Genomic DNA, 15,000 nt, shown 5'->3' with positions numbered 1-15,000 from the left:
GAACAAATAGTTATCCGTTAGGACGACCATCCTTCCAGAACATTCATAAATGGTTACCACTGTTAGAAGTTGTCTTCCCTCTCAACATCTCCAAAGCATTGTGTTCTCCCACAGAGATTATATTCCCTCTTCATTATAGCTTGCTGGCTGTATAAGAAAAAGCTTATCTGAGTCAGGCTATGGGAAAGAAAAAGCGCTTGGTAGTGTTTCATAAGCACCACAGACAGTAATGAGTTCCTATAGCCTCGCCTCCAGTCTCAGAGCTGAACATAACATTACCCCCTATGAGCCAGACCCTTTCCTCTTGAACCGAATACGGGGTCACAATCTGCTCTGAGTAGTTGATGAAAGAAATAAGCAATATCGACCGAGCACGCCGCGGCCGCAAAGGTGACCCTCTGCACAATGCATAAAACGTAGCGCGAAGTGATCCCGGCCAAGGCAGATTTTATGTTGCGTTATAAAGGATTTTATTATTAGTCACATAAAAATTCCACGGGTTTATATTGCTGTGGAGTCTCTGCAGAAAACACAGCTCAGATTGTGTTCCACTCCTCCGGGGGGGCACATTGTAACGTTAAACACCTCTGGCTCAGATGATCCAGGGCAGAATATCCGAGAGGTCATTTGGGGTTAGTCGTTTTTTCAATATTTTATGTCGATATTTGTGTTACAGCTTGTGATGCAGATTGTCCTATGCGTTTAATCATGGTAGTGAATAAGTGAGTGAGTCAGAATTGTTGGCCAAAGCACATTGACATCTGGAGCCTACTTTAGATAGGATTGGTTTACAAAGGTCCCTAATCGCCAGCCCACATCTAAAAGACTATTATATGGGATTGAATATATTGTGAAGACAAGTCAGGAGACCAGTTAGTCAAATACTCCTGGTGAAAGTATAGAAGGGGAATGGAATCCAATCTCCTATCTTTGACCACCTCCCATCTGTCTGACTAAATATGGCTCTGAAAAGATAATACAGTAGCTCAAATATAGGCCATCTATATTGGACTTTGAGCTGCCCACATGTTCGTGAATGCAGATAAGTAGACACAGGTATATGTTGGTCTCAGTCTATTGGAAAATACTATAGATTTTCTTCCCCATATCAGTATGCTGTTTTGTGGCTATACTATCAGTATCATTGTATCAGTGTACAGTGTGTGTACATACATACTGTAAAACAGGCATCGTTTACAATCCCTGGTTCCATCCAGGCCGCACTGAAGGGCAGTGTAGTGGACCAGAACAACCATTTGATGGGCTAAAAAGATTTATAGCTGCTGAATACAATTTTTAAATACACTCTTTGAGACCCAACCTATTTTGAATGAAAGCAGCCACAATTTACCCATAATCCCAATTTAACCCTCGCCACGTTGCACACAGCAACATGCAGTCGGTCTAGAAATGTTGCTTATTTAATTATAAACAACATTTGTAGAATTATAGAATAGCCTCCAGTATGTATGTAGCATAATAGCCTGGAGTCAAAACATCATAGCCGCACACAATGCATACACTGAACTTGCACAAAGGAGAGCACTTATGTAAAACGCAAGCGTTGGGCTATTATGATAAGGTAATTTATGGTGACATTCTGCTCCAAACTGTAGTACAGTACAATCACTTGAGTCCACACTCTCACTAATCAGAGCAGACACCAGGGCTGTGGCCTCAACCATGACTGTTTTAATTACTGAAAGACCACTGCTGCTAGACTCCACATCAGTCTTTGGCAATTAGAGATTCCTGTTGAAGCATCCCTGAAGGGCTTATATCTCTATGTACTGTAAGTGAATTAAAAACCCAAACACCTAATCTCCTGTGCTGATATTTGCGGACAGAATTATGGAGGATTTACGTCATGTTTATCCCTTGTATTGAGTAAGACACCCAATATTGATCTCCTCAATCAAAACGTCACATGAATTATCCCTGGATTCTTTTGTTCCCAGATCCCTCATAAATTACACCATTACGGTTTATCAAAATTAATATGCTGTGTGTTTTCAGCAGTACTTCCTGTGTCCGGGTACATATCAAGTCTTGACCTTAGTTCACTTTGGTTTTATACCTTTGCAAAGTCGACTCAGTTGAAATTGTCACAGTCAAGACAGGGTGTGTGGCGTGCCTTCAACCAGACACTACACATTACCCAGTCAGCACAATAAAGACTTTATTATTGATTAACTATCTTAATGAGCATTACAACATGAAGGCTATTGCAAGACAGACTGGATATGATGCACCCAGCCATGTGACTTTGCCCCAGAGTGACTTCATTTGAGTAATCCTTCATTATCAAAGTATTGCAGCAATGGCTTCCTAAACACCAGTGATTCACGTGAAGAAAACCTTGAGTATATGGTTTTCAACTTGCCTTGTCCTTTCAGGATGCTAATCCATTTCTGAAAAGAAGGCAATACTGTGAAATGATCCTCACCCCGACAAGCTCGGGCAAGAGAACTCTTCCCTCTCAGTACAGTGTGCAATTATATCTGAAATGCAAATATTTTCGTTTCTTGGTCCTGATGCCAAAACAAATGACTGATAAAATGACGGAACGATGGAGTTGTCCTTCCTGAACACTTACAGCTGACTTCAGTGGGATTAAGTATGACATGTTATGTCACTTGGCATGCTGGGATTGGAGCCACTTTCTAGGCCTGAGATAGAAGACAGACGGTGCGGTAATTACATCCCAGAAATCTGATTCCCAGAGTTGCTCCCTAGTTAAACAGATATCATATCTGTGTGAATATTAACAGAGTATTGCGTAATATCAAAGCCCATGCTCTTGCTATCAGGGCGTCAGAAGATAAGCAGTCTGAACTCTTGCTTTATCTTTAACCCTCAACCCAACCTGATCATTAAACTACAGTTCTGAGCTTCAACAATATATTTTCATGACACATTTTGAAAACATGTAGTAATAAATGTAATAAAGTATTATTATTTGTATTTCATATAAAACCCTTAATTCCCTTCACAAGAATACTAAACTTACACCATCAGACAAGGGGGAACGAACTGTAATGTAGTAACCTAGGTAACTCCCAAAGTCTTTCAGAAGGTTAAACTTCTCGCAACTGTAAGATCAAAGCGTGTGAAAACTGTCTTTGATTAAATTGGATTCTGACTATACAATTTAGTACAATGTTTCTACTCACCAATGAGTCTATATTGACATTAAGCATTGGTGTTACCAATATTGCCTGGTTTATCTCTTATCTATCTGACAGAAAATTCTCTGTCTCTTTGGGTGATTTTATGTCTTCCTCCACCTATTACATGTGGAATACCTCAGGGTTCTATTTTAGGGCCAATTTTATTCTCTATTTATAAGCTATGCTTCATGATATGAGGTCATGATATCTGATTAAATTTTTATGCTGATGACACAGTTGTACCTGTCAATTAAAAGTTGAAAAGATTGACTGTCCTACAAGACTGCTTGCATGACATTAACTCTTGGATGGCTCAGAATGTTCTACAGCAATTTGTAGAGATATTCTAGGCCCCAAGCCCTTGACAGGACAATTCACAAAACTTTGCAATGCTGCAAATGGAACGGCTTTCATGAATGGAGAATAGGCTGAATCATTACTGTTTTACCTCAGGCGGAGATACCAGCGAGACAGACATTTATGTTTATGAAAAAGTTTGAGATTGTCACTTTAAAGTTATTATTATTATTATTGTTGTAATTATTATTATTATTATTATTATTATTATTGTCACCATCATATCGTTATTATTATTATCATTAGTATTATCATCTGTTATTATTATTATTATTATTATTACTATGTAGCTGAACAGGGAACATGAATATAATAATACTTCTATATTCCAGAGGACTTATGTAAGGAAATTTTAGTTTCCCGTATCTGATGGTGTCAATTAGCATTCTGGTGAACAGAATAAAGCATGTGACTTTGTTCCAGAGTTATTTTATTAATCAAACGACTTGATTTAACCTCTTTAAGGTAACCATTGCACACTTACAGTAAAGGAATTTATGTAGGCCTAATGATTTGGAGATCATCGTTCACTTTCTGAATCTGTTCCATCCAGTCCACAGTAAGCCTGTATAACAACTACAGGAAATACATGAGCAGTCGCTATCTGAAACTAAGTGCTAAAAATGGTTTCACATAAGTCCCTGTCCTCTCTTGTAAAGTATATTTTACGTCATAATACAAATCACTGAATGCAGCTTCCCTCTCCTTACCCACATTTATAAGCTCAGTCACCGTAAATCTCTGTCCTGAAATATTCTCTGCAGATTATAGCCATTAATCAGAGATATGGGAGCAGTGGAGGCCATTAAAGTCACATTCCGTAATCTAACACTGTGAGAATCCATCTAAAGCAGCATTATTACCGAGGGGCCAGTGGGACCGTAGCGCGGCTTTCCACCACTGTCATTTTCCCCAGACAGCAATCCGATCAGGGCGATATACAGGCCAGATCTGGCACTTGTGGCTTAGTTCCGGCCCATATATGGCCCAGATCCGCTTGCTATCTGGGTCTACACTGCTCTCTGTACATAGTTTGTAGCTGTGTGCACATCCAACCTGTACTTCAGACCAGGTGCAGGATTAAAAAAAATACGAATCTATGTGGAAAAGAATATACGCCCACTGGATTATAACTCCCAACATTTTATTTGAGCAACGTTTCGACCACGCAGGTTTTTCTTCAGGCAAAAGAAGACTGTCTGAAGAAGTGTGGTCGTGGTTGAAACGTTGCTCAAATGAAGTGTTGGGAGCTACAGTAAAATCCAGTGTGTGTATATCCTTTTTCTCTTATAACTACTACTGATTTCCACTTTTGGACCACTGTCCATTGGCCTATAATGTAGAACTTGAGTTTGGTGAGATGCACAGTACAGTAAGTAAGTAAGTAAGTAAGTAAGTAAGTAAACTATATTTATATAGCGCTCTTCACAGCATGGATGCACAGAGTGCTTTACAGTAATAAAATCAGTTATACAATACAGTCAGTAGGAAGTTACAGTGTATGTATATGTACATATATGTATGCATACTGTATATGTCTTTAGCAGTCTCAGTTTGAGATGAATATTACCACACAGTAAGTATTTAGTGAATGGAAAGTTCCACTTTAGCCTACCCAACTTTGACGCAACAAAAGATTGGGCTATCTGTGTGCACGCACAACGTATGCATGTTGCACATCTTGAGGTCAGAGCAGTCATTGGGTCATGTTTGCGTCATAATTTCTTTATTGTTTGCTACTGTAGGTCTACTATCCCCTACTTGGGCTGTGGTTGATCCACACACTTGTATCAAACTGAAACCTGTATCAGTGAAATGAAAACGCTTATATAGATAATTTCTGTCAGCGGAAATGACGGCTCTTTTTTCTTCGTGTCCTTTATTCATAAGTGTGTGAGGATGTGCAGTCCTGTGTGGTTGCTTTCTCACATCTCAACTTCAGCTGAGGCGTTAAGGTCATGTGCTCTGTGGTTTCACATTTTCCATTCTTGACGCTGACGCAAAAAAAAAACGACATGGAGGTTGTTGAAGAGGACACATCATGAAACCCATCTATTCATACAGAGGATCAGCAGATCAATTCTACTAGATAAGAAAGTCATCGTGGAACATACATATATAACTCAAACTAAATGCCTCTCAGCACATTACCAGAGAGTATTAATCATATAAAATACTTTCTAAATCCAGCCTAGGGGCATTGAGCTTGAAGGGTAGAGGGTAGTTACAGTATGTGAAAGAAACTACAATGAGGATTCCAGTCTATTTTTACACTACATCCACATAGCTGGCAGGATGGCTCAATCTGCAGATGATCAATCAAGATGTGTGGCATGACAATAATGTCCACTGTCCACTTTTTCACTGTGCCTTTTGAGCTGGAGAATGTTATGTAACCAGACCAGCACCACAAGGCAGTCAAACTCGCTGGCATGTCAATGGATGTCTTTGTAACAATTACACACTGCTGATAACACAAAATGGTTCAGGCAGTCAAATCCTATCTTGTTGCTGGCCTAACAATACAGTAGACTGCAGCTTTATATATATATATATATATTTTTTAAGCTGCAGTCTACTGTATTCTTAAGCACACACACATATACACAAATATATCTATCTATCTATCTATATATATATATACAGTATAGACGGGTGTGCTTCGAAGAGCTGAATACAGTAAATCCAATCCAGTATATCTGCAGTATTTAAGTGCTATCCCACAATTACTATATATATCTCGGGGGGGGGGGGGGGGGGGGCTACTCTGACAAGTGAGTCTATATGAATGAAACTCAGAGCTTCTAAAAATGCAGTCATTTATGGGCCCTACAGTAGAGACGCATGGCTCAGGGAACAAAGAGTTCTCTTATCAACAGCCTGTTACAGTATTCCACTGAATTTGCATAGCCTCAAAAGAGCCAACTGAACAGTGTTCTGTTACTAAGACATTTCAACTGTCAACCTTTTATCTGGAGTTAACTGTATTGGTGGGTGATTTTGCTTAAAACAATATAGGCTATGCAACACTTAACATCATAACAAAAAAAACATTTTTCATAAAAACAAATGTTTTATTTTCATTTAACAAAGCAGGTTTGAAGCAAAAACCAGGGAACACTGGTAAATTTCAATATCATTGTTTCTGTGACAATCATCCCAAAGGATGAGCGTTCAAATGAAGTAAAGCCATACAGCCAGGAGGGTGGAAAGACAAATCAAACCCTCAAAATGGTGCAGCTTTTCAAAGAACAGTGTAGAGAAACCATTTTGACAATGTTAAACAAACAAGACCGGTCACAGGACCAGGGGATCAAACACTAATTATACAAATTTCAAAAAAGTATAGCACAATGGATATCTGCCCCCGGGGTCATTTAGTTTGTCTGTCTCTAGTTAGTGGCCTACGGAGAGCTGGTGAGAGCAGAGCAGGCTTATAAAACAGGAGTCTTACACAATGATCATTTGGTCAAACACTCATGCAAGACTGCTGAAGTGCGGATAGCTCTCCTACACTTGAACGGGACAAGGTTGTGCGTTTAAGTTTTTGTTTAACCTTTTCAAAAGTTTAGCTCCAGCCCCATGAAGGTTCACATAGTAAATGGGTCATACATACAGGAAAATTAACTGCATTGTAAACATAGATTCAACGGCAAAAAGTACCACTTCCATTGTCATGTTTAACAAATGCATAACCTTTTTCAAACAAAGAGAAAAAATACAAATTGACCTACAGTATCACTGGCAACTTCGTTTCATTTGAATGAAACACCTATTTAACGGTTCTGTCCTGCTCCCTGCCAACCTCTAGAGAGTACTGCTGGGAGACGTCCGTGTGGGGGGAAAATATGACCACAACCAGATAAAATAATGGCGTCAAAAGATTAAAACAACAAATGTCATATTTGCCATTTGTGTCAAAGGAAACAAGGGAAGGGAAATAAAAGTAACAATTTAATATGTTAATCTCCGTACTACTAATTAATTTAATGTTACTCATAGATATACGTAGATGTAAAGGGTTAAACTTGCCAACGGTGAGAGTCAGAGTACATCTAAAAAAATAGAAATATAATCTAAATCATTTTTAGGCATGTAGGCCTACTTTGAACCAAAAATGCAATATCTAAAATAATATTTGTTTATTTTTAAATTGACTGGGCGTGAATTGTGTGACTGTCTAACAGTTGAATGTAATATTTGATAGTAACAAATGCCACTGTTAATCAATCATGAGACAATACTGACTGTCAAAATGTAGCAATGTCTCAATCAAACATCTACCAATCACTTGATCATCACGTCTAACCTTAGACATGAACTCTTATGGGCATTTGTAAATGGGAATAGAGAGTGGGAGAATATTGCAGCCATGAAACCTTTGTCTGAGAAGGGGTTGGACACCAAGATGTCGTTCTCTCTCTCAACATAACAGAACCATCATCAGCTGGTGTAAAATGTACTCTAGAGCAATTACAGGTTATTTGAAATGAGTCAATCCACCCATGTAAACACTCAAATGATTTTCTGATACAGAAAACAATACTAAGTGGACAATGTCTATGGGAAGATATAAATGTCTCCCAGGTGATCTTTTAATAACAATTTCCATCATTTCAAAACACCTTGCTTGCTTTGATATCCTTGTGGGGATGGGTTTTATAACAAAATAAATCTGTACTGTTTCCATGGAGATGGTTGAAAAGGTGTGTACAACATGCGTCGTTGTGATTGCAGGAATCGACAAATCCTACTCCCATCATCCAGTGCACAGAATGCGCATACTGAAGAGTATTCATACTGTGGAGTATTCATACTGTGGAGTATTCATACTGAAGAGTATTCATACCGAAGAGTATTCATACGTTTCAACAAAGAACTAGAACATGTGGCTCTGTAAGAAATAGTTCTTGACTGAAGCAGCTCTCAAATACTCAGAAGGCTGTGCCTGAGAATAACATCAGTTTGAAGCAAAAAAGACTAATAAAATACTTATCTTTTCCATATTTATACCAGTTGCTGATAAAGTAATTTGTAATAAAGTATATGTTATTATTATTTACTTTTAAAAATCTGAAGCAGTTTTTATCTTGGCATTTTGAGACAAAATATCCTCTAGGATATTAACATTGGAAAACCTTTTTCAAGCAATAAAACAAGCTTATATCACGGGTTGCAACAAAATAAAAACGACTTTGCAGAAATAAGGGAGGTACAGAACTGCATAGCAGACTAGAACATAAGTGAACAGGAAACGGAGCTTTTTGGTATGGTGCGGTAAATTACATCACTTTGCACTGACGTTCTCCTCTATGTACATCATGTATTTCCATTTCAAGTCCATTCATAGTTTTACTTGTCCACAGTAGAGATCAGGTTTAAGTCTGCACTGTAATGCTTAACAAGGGAAAAGCAGGAATCTTGTTATCTTGTTCTCTGCTCCTCTGCTTTGACAAGTCCATAGGAGTCTTTTCAAGAAAACGATTATACTTTGTCAAAAGTGCCATTTTGCTACATTTATCAGCTGATCCATGGTCTGTTACTGAACACTTAACACACACAAAAATGTGTCAGACACTCTTCGACAGCTTTCAAATTCTGTGAGTTTTGGTCACATGGACACTCACATGTCACACACATTCAATCAAACATTCACACACGCACGCACACAAACAAACACACACAAACACACACACACAAACACACACACACACAAACACAGAGACAGACATGGAAAGAGAAACCGAGGGGGTCGTAGGGAGGAGGAACGAGAGGGTAAAAAAAAAAAGATGCACTCAAGAGTCACCTGCTGCATTTTGACATTCCAGCTGGTAAAGCTTTGAAAAGAACAAGCACCATTAGGAAAAGGCCTCCATGTCCTCCACAGGTGGAGTTTCAGCAGTTTCCGCTTGATTCTGTGCTCCCACACAAAGCATGAGAGAAACAAAACTACATTCGGGCTCGTCACTGCTCACAGTCACAGTCGCTGAAATGTTTCAGGCTTTGTTTGCGTTTGTTTAGTCATTTCCTCTCATGGGTAAAAGTCTGTTAGTAGGCAAGACACAGCCATCTTTTTTTTTCTCTCTTTTCTTTTCTTTCTCTCTTTTCTTTTTTCCGTCGAAATCCTCGAGTCCGAGCACAAAGTTGTACCTCCATTCACAGGAGAGAGAGGGGCCCTTTAGTTTTGTCCAGTCCCATGTATGGAGGGCCCTCACCGTCTCTGCTGCGCGTAGACGGGGTTCGCTAGCGTGACATTCAGAGAGTCGTTGTGCTGGACCAGTGACGTGTGCTGGTAGTGGAGGACCAGTTCTTTCAGGGAGCCGTACAGGTTGTAGGGCTCGGCGAAGCCGTAACCTGAGGGCGTCTTGTTGATGACACAGTGCTTTACCTCGCCTTCCACACTAAAGAGAGGAGAACAGAGAGAGAGAGAAAAAACCGTCAGCAGTTGGTTCTTTGGGCTTGCAACATAATTTGTTGACATGTTCTATTCAAGGTTTTACTGTGAGAGCAAAGTCCGACTACAGTGTCTACACCGAGGACCGCTCGCGCCACTGAACGGGCTTTGACTGGGCGGCGCGAGAGCGGAGGCGTGAGGTCGGGTACGTACACAACGCTGCAGGCGTAGCACCCCGCTTTGCTGCTCTCTCTGACCAGGAATGTTCCGTCTCTCTTCCCCCGGAGGAGGGCCTCGGCCTGCAGCCGGTTGATGTTGCCCAGCTTCCAGGAGCGCTCGTCGTGGTGAGGGAGGTCCTCGTCGTCCTCCACCGTAGAATATTGACTGGAAGACAGAGGAAAGAGAGAGAGAGAGAGAGAGAGAGAGAGAGAGATTAACATCAGAACCATGTATAGAACTTCATTTCATCAACCACTTTTTTTTTTTGTTTGTTTGTTGTTGTTAACAATCTCTCCTAATACGATATATATGCACGGAAACGGGACTCACTCTTCTGTGTTCTCGTTCTTGATTCCGAGCCACTCGTTGAGTTTCTTCTGCCTGACTCCTTTCTGGGTCAACCACCTGGAACACACACGCCGTGCGAAACTCATTAGGGAAAAGGGTACATTAGATTTCGCATTGCAGTCATTTAGCGGACGCTTTTACCCGAAGCGACCTATGCTAATTCCGTTTAACGTAGGTAGTCAGCGCACTGCTACCAGAAGTCAAAAGTGCATCTCCTTTCTAAACAAGTGACTAAGAGCGTCTAGTGCTAAAGCCAAAGTGCAAGAGTAGAAGAATATAAACAAAGTGCTTAAGAGGAAGGATCCTGGTAGTACGGTGGCCTGGTGAGGACCTTGCCCAGGAGGAGGGACACTTACATGAGGTACTGATCCCTGGTCTTGCGTAGCTGGATGAGGTCAGGTTTGATGCTGTTCATCCTCTTGTCGATCTCTCTGTAGTCTGCGGCCTGCTTCTTCAGGTCCTCCTCCAGGCGACGCTTGCTGTCCACGATCTCACTGATGCGGGACTTGAGCTTCTCATAGTTGCCCATTATCCTGTGAGACAGAGAGGAGAGATGATTATCGTTTTGAGCTTTTTTTCCCCCCCATTTCCTCGCTCGCAGCCTAAATTGATTGGCCCGTTGACCGGCTTGTGGTGAAGCGGATCTGCTGCTGACCTCTGGATCTCCTTGTCGTTGCCTTCTCTCCGGAACTTCTCGATGTACTCCTTGCTGTACCGCTCTTGCGTCTGGCATTGCTCCTCGAAGATCTTGATCGTTTCATTGAAGGCTTCGATCGCCGTCCTTTTCATTTGGATTTCCTGCAGACGAGAGGTAAACGGAGTTAGCGCGCGATCGCGACAATCTACACCCGCATCCGCGTTCCTGACGATCGAACTGGGAGGTTGAAGTGGACGGGGAGGGGTTCACCTGTGACGTCCTGGTGTACTCCTCATAAAGTCGGTCGTACTCCATGTTCTTGGCCTGGTACTGCTGGTGGTACTCGTGCAGCTTCTTCCCGGCCGCGTCGATGTTGTCCTCCTTCACCACCTGATCCTGGAACAAGATGAACGTGAACATTAGAACTTTAGAACATGAGAATTCTAGAACATTAGAACATTTAGAACACTAGAACTAGGCATGAGATCTCTAAAATTCTATGTTCGTTGCAGCGACAGCGCGGTGGGTGTGGGTGTGGGCTGACCTGCTGGTGCTTGGACACGGGGTATTGCAGTTTGACGTCTAGCTTGGGGTTGTACTGGGCCAGGGACTCGTTGCGGTAGTGGTTGATGAGCTCCACCACCGAGTTGAAGGTCAGTGGGTCAGAGAAGCCGTACTTCCCATCTCGGTGGAATATCTTGATGAGCTTGTTGTTGCCTCCTTTCCTGTACGGGGCGAGATAAGGGTCAATTTTAGAAAATAGCAAAAATAAACGGGCGGACGAAATCGCTGAGGACGGTTGCGAGCGGGATGTTTTCAGAGATGGCGAGGAATGGTGTGGGGGGAGGGCGGTGGGGGCGGGGCTTACCTCAGAGTGAGCGTGTAGTCTCCGTGCATCTTCGTCGAAGCGTCCCGGACCAAAAACGTACCGTCGGCCGTGTCTCGCAGCTTCTCGTTCACCTCCTCGCGGGAGATGTCCCCCCAGTACCATTCGGCGTCGTGCAGAGCCATGTTGTTGTTCATACCGTTGTTAGTCACAGGTGCAGGCTTGGGTGGCTTCGGAGGTAGGGCTGTGTGGACGAGAGGGGAGAGAGGGGACGGCCGTTGAGTACAATGAAATATAACTGGCATGATCCCAACACACGTACTAAAAATGCCCATTAAGCGGGCCCAGCAGAGTGATGGTGAAGCTGTACACTCTTCACTCGTATGTGGAGCTGAGCCCAGCGGGGGAACTGATGAGAGGAGATGGGGACATTAAAACACTTCAGAGCGGCAATATGGTTCCGTTTCTCCCCAGTCCCAGGGCATTCATTCTCTCTCTCCCACAATCCTCTCTCCCTCTCAATCCTTCTCTCTCTCTCTCACAATCGTTCTCTCCCTCTCTCTCTCTCACAATCCTCTCTCCCTCTCCCAATCCTTCTCTCTCTCTCTCTCTCTCTCTCACACACACAATCCTCTCTCCCTCTCAATCCTTCTCTCTCTCTCTCTCTCTCTCTCTCTCTCTCTCACACACAATCCTCGCTCTCCCTCTCCTACAATCCCCTCTCTCTCTCTCTCACACACAATCCTTCTCTCGCACTCATCTCTCTCCCTCTCCCTCACTCACAATCCCTCTCTCACAATCCTTCTCTCTCTCTCAATCCTTCCCTCTCTCTCCCTCTCACAATCCTTCTCTCACAATCTTTCTCTCTCTCTCTCTCAATCCTCTCTCTCACACACAATTCTTCTCTCTCTTTTACAATCCTTTCCACTTGATTAAATTGGGCTGGCAGAATGCTGCTGCTGTCCAAGTGAGACAGCAAGATGAGGGCAGTCAGAGAGGGGTGGGGAGGGGGGGGGGTATGAGTCAGGGAGAACGGAGGGTTTCATTCAGGAAAAAAGGACTCCCACCAGTCCATCACTTCCAGCCCAGGGCGGCACGGTGCCATCGCGGATCGCAACCGAAAACAAGAGGGCATCTGCTGCCCTGGTTCCACCACAGATAATCTGCCTTTCCGTCGGAGAACGGCAACAATTACACGGCGAATTTTCGGCCCCAGAGTCCCCTGTAAATCACTATCTCCCACAGACTCCCCCGAACAAAAGAACCGCCTCGAGAGACGCCACCAGGGTTCAACTGGAGGAAACATGTCGGCGTGTGACGTGACGCGGCCGCTTTCATATTCAGAACACTTGATCCCTCGTCTGTCGGCTTGGCGACAGCCTCCTTCCGTCACAGACCCCCCAGCCGTCTCCATGCCGACCCGCGTTAGGGGGAGGTGGGGTGGGGGTGGGGGGGAATCATTGAACGGAGATGGCCTCATCAAAAGGCCCTGCCTCATCGGGATTGGCTGATCGCTTGAGTGACACGGGTCTGCGGGGGGCGTCTCACTGGCTGCGGGTCTCCGAGGGGAGAGCGGGAGGGGAGCAGAGTTGGGAGCGCAGGGCTATTTTTAAACTCGCCGATCTGCCCTCCCCTTTGTCCACTCGTCCTGCCGTAGCGGCGTGCCGTCCGCAGTGGACCGTGGCCGGGCTACAGCGCCGGAGGGCCGGCCAGCTGTCCTGGGGCGCGAGCCGGCGAGCAAAGCGCCCAGAACCGCTCGGAGCGGGCGATTTGCGGGCCGCGGTTTCGGATGGGCTCCCGAAAGCCCTCGCCGCAAAAACTTTCTGGAAACCGACCCGGGATCGAGGAGGAAAAGGGCTGCGAGTGAAGAAAACGGACTTGGCCAACGCGATGTGACCGGTCAGAACTCATCAGAGCTGCCAGCCCCGACGTCGGGTTCTGTCGGTCCCGAGACCCGAAGCTTTAGAGTCACTCGGTCTCGTCGTACACCGCCAAGTTAGCCCACCTGGGGGGGTCCATTGCTACGTAAAACGACAGATCGGTCCCGGCGCCGCCAAACTCCAAATCCCCCATAACTAAAGCCCCGTTGTCTCGGTTACGACCACCTGCAACCCCCCCCCCCCCCACCCCACGTAAACGTCCATAAAGGGCAGCCTGCTCGGTAACGTCTTACATCACTTACCACAGCCAATCGCGCGGGGAGGACTGTCACCGACCAACCCCGCATCTTTCATTTCCTGAGAGCGATGATGTCATTTTGAAAGCTCACTAGCCTCTGTCTTTTCTTCTTCTTCTTCTTCTGCTGCTGCTGCTACCAGCCTATCGTTCATCAAACTGAACGAGCGCGGCTCGGAAAGACGCAGAAATAAACCTAAAATAGCTTCTCTAGCCTTGCAGAAGGTTCTAGAAGCGAAGCCAAATGTGCAACATCTTCTCTTTACCAGCGCAGAGGGGGAAGAAAAACGGGACCTGCAGACTCCTTCTCTCTCTCTCTTCCTCCTCTGTCGTCTGTCGCTTTTGCTCTCCCTCCCTCTCTCTCCCTCCCCCTCTCTCTCTCTCTCTCTCTCTCTCTCTCCTGCAGGTCGCTCGGCCCCTCCTCCCTGCGCGTGTCGTGCGGCGGTGTAGTCCGGCCCACTGCTGGCACACAGACAAAAGGCAGCTCTGCTGCCGCAGCACGTAGCCGGCGGCCGGCCAGGTCCTAAAGCCCGCCCTGCTCCTAATTCCCTGCCCTGGCCCCAGGGCCGGCGGCCTTCGCCCCGGGCCTCCGAAACACGCCTGTAATCCCGGAGTGACTCTCAGGAAATCCAGGGAGCCATCTCCGCCAGGCTGAGAGGGTCGAAAATAGCCCCAGTTCTCAGTATGTTTAAAAGAGGCGAGCGGAATGCGGTCATTGTCATCTCCAGGCTCGTCTATGGAGGAGTTATGGTGTGTGGGGGGGTGGGGGGGGGGTGGGGGTAGGCTTTACAAACGCAGCTTGGGAGTGATGAAATAGGCCACATTTACTGAAAGTCAATATCCCAGATAAAACCTTATCTAAGCGATAAAGTGT

General features: G+C 44.4%; 1 protein-coding gene across 1 annotated transcript in view; it reads right to left on the bottom strand.

Annotated features, from left to right (window-relative positions):
• Nucleotides 1–6,578: 6,578 nt before the first annotated feature.
• pik3r1 (phosphoinositide-3-kinase, regulatory subunit 1 (alpha)) overlaps nt 6,579–15,000 on the bottom strand; it is a 28,608-nt gene continuing 20,186 nt past the window's right edge. Inside the window, exons 8-15 of the mRNA XM_084456186.1 lie at nt 11,994–12,195; nt 11,670–11,850; nt 11,396–11,521; nt 11,144–11,286; nt 10,845–11,021; nt 10,471–10,545; nt 10,135–10,305; nt 6,579–9,928 (exon numbers count right to left, since the gene is read on the bottom strand). Of these exons, the coding sequence (XP_084312312.1) occupies nt 9,739–9,928; nt 10,135–10,305; nt 10,471–10,545; nt 10,845–11,021; nt 11,144–11,286; nt 11,396–11,521; nt 11,670–11,850; nt 11,994–12,195 (1,265 nt within the window). The 3' untranslated portion in view covers nt 6,579–9,738. The remainder of the gene's footprint in view (nt 9,929–10,134; nt 10,306–10,470; nt 10,546–10,844; nt 11,022–11,143; nt 11,287–11,395; nt 11,522–11,669; nt 11,851–11,993; nt 12,196–15,000) is intronic.

The sequence above is a fragment of the Borostomias antarcticus genome (genome assembly GCF_949987555.1).
Source record: "Borostomias antarcticus genome assembly, chromosome: 2".
NCBI lineage: Eukaryota > Metazoa > Chordata > Actinopteri > Stomiiformes > Stomiidae > Borostomias > Borostomias antarcticus.
The sequence above is the reverse complement of the archived record's forward strand: the minus strand, read 5'-3'. Positions and strand labels throughout refer to the sequence as shown.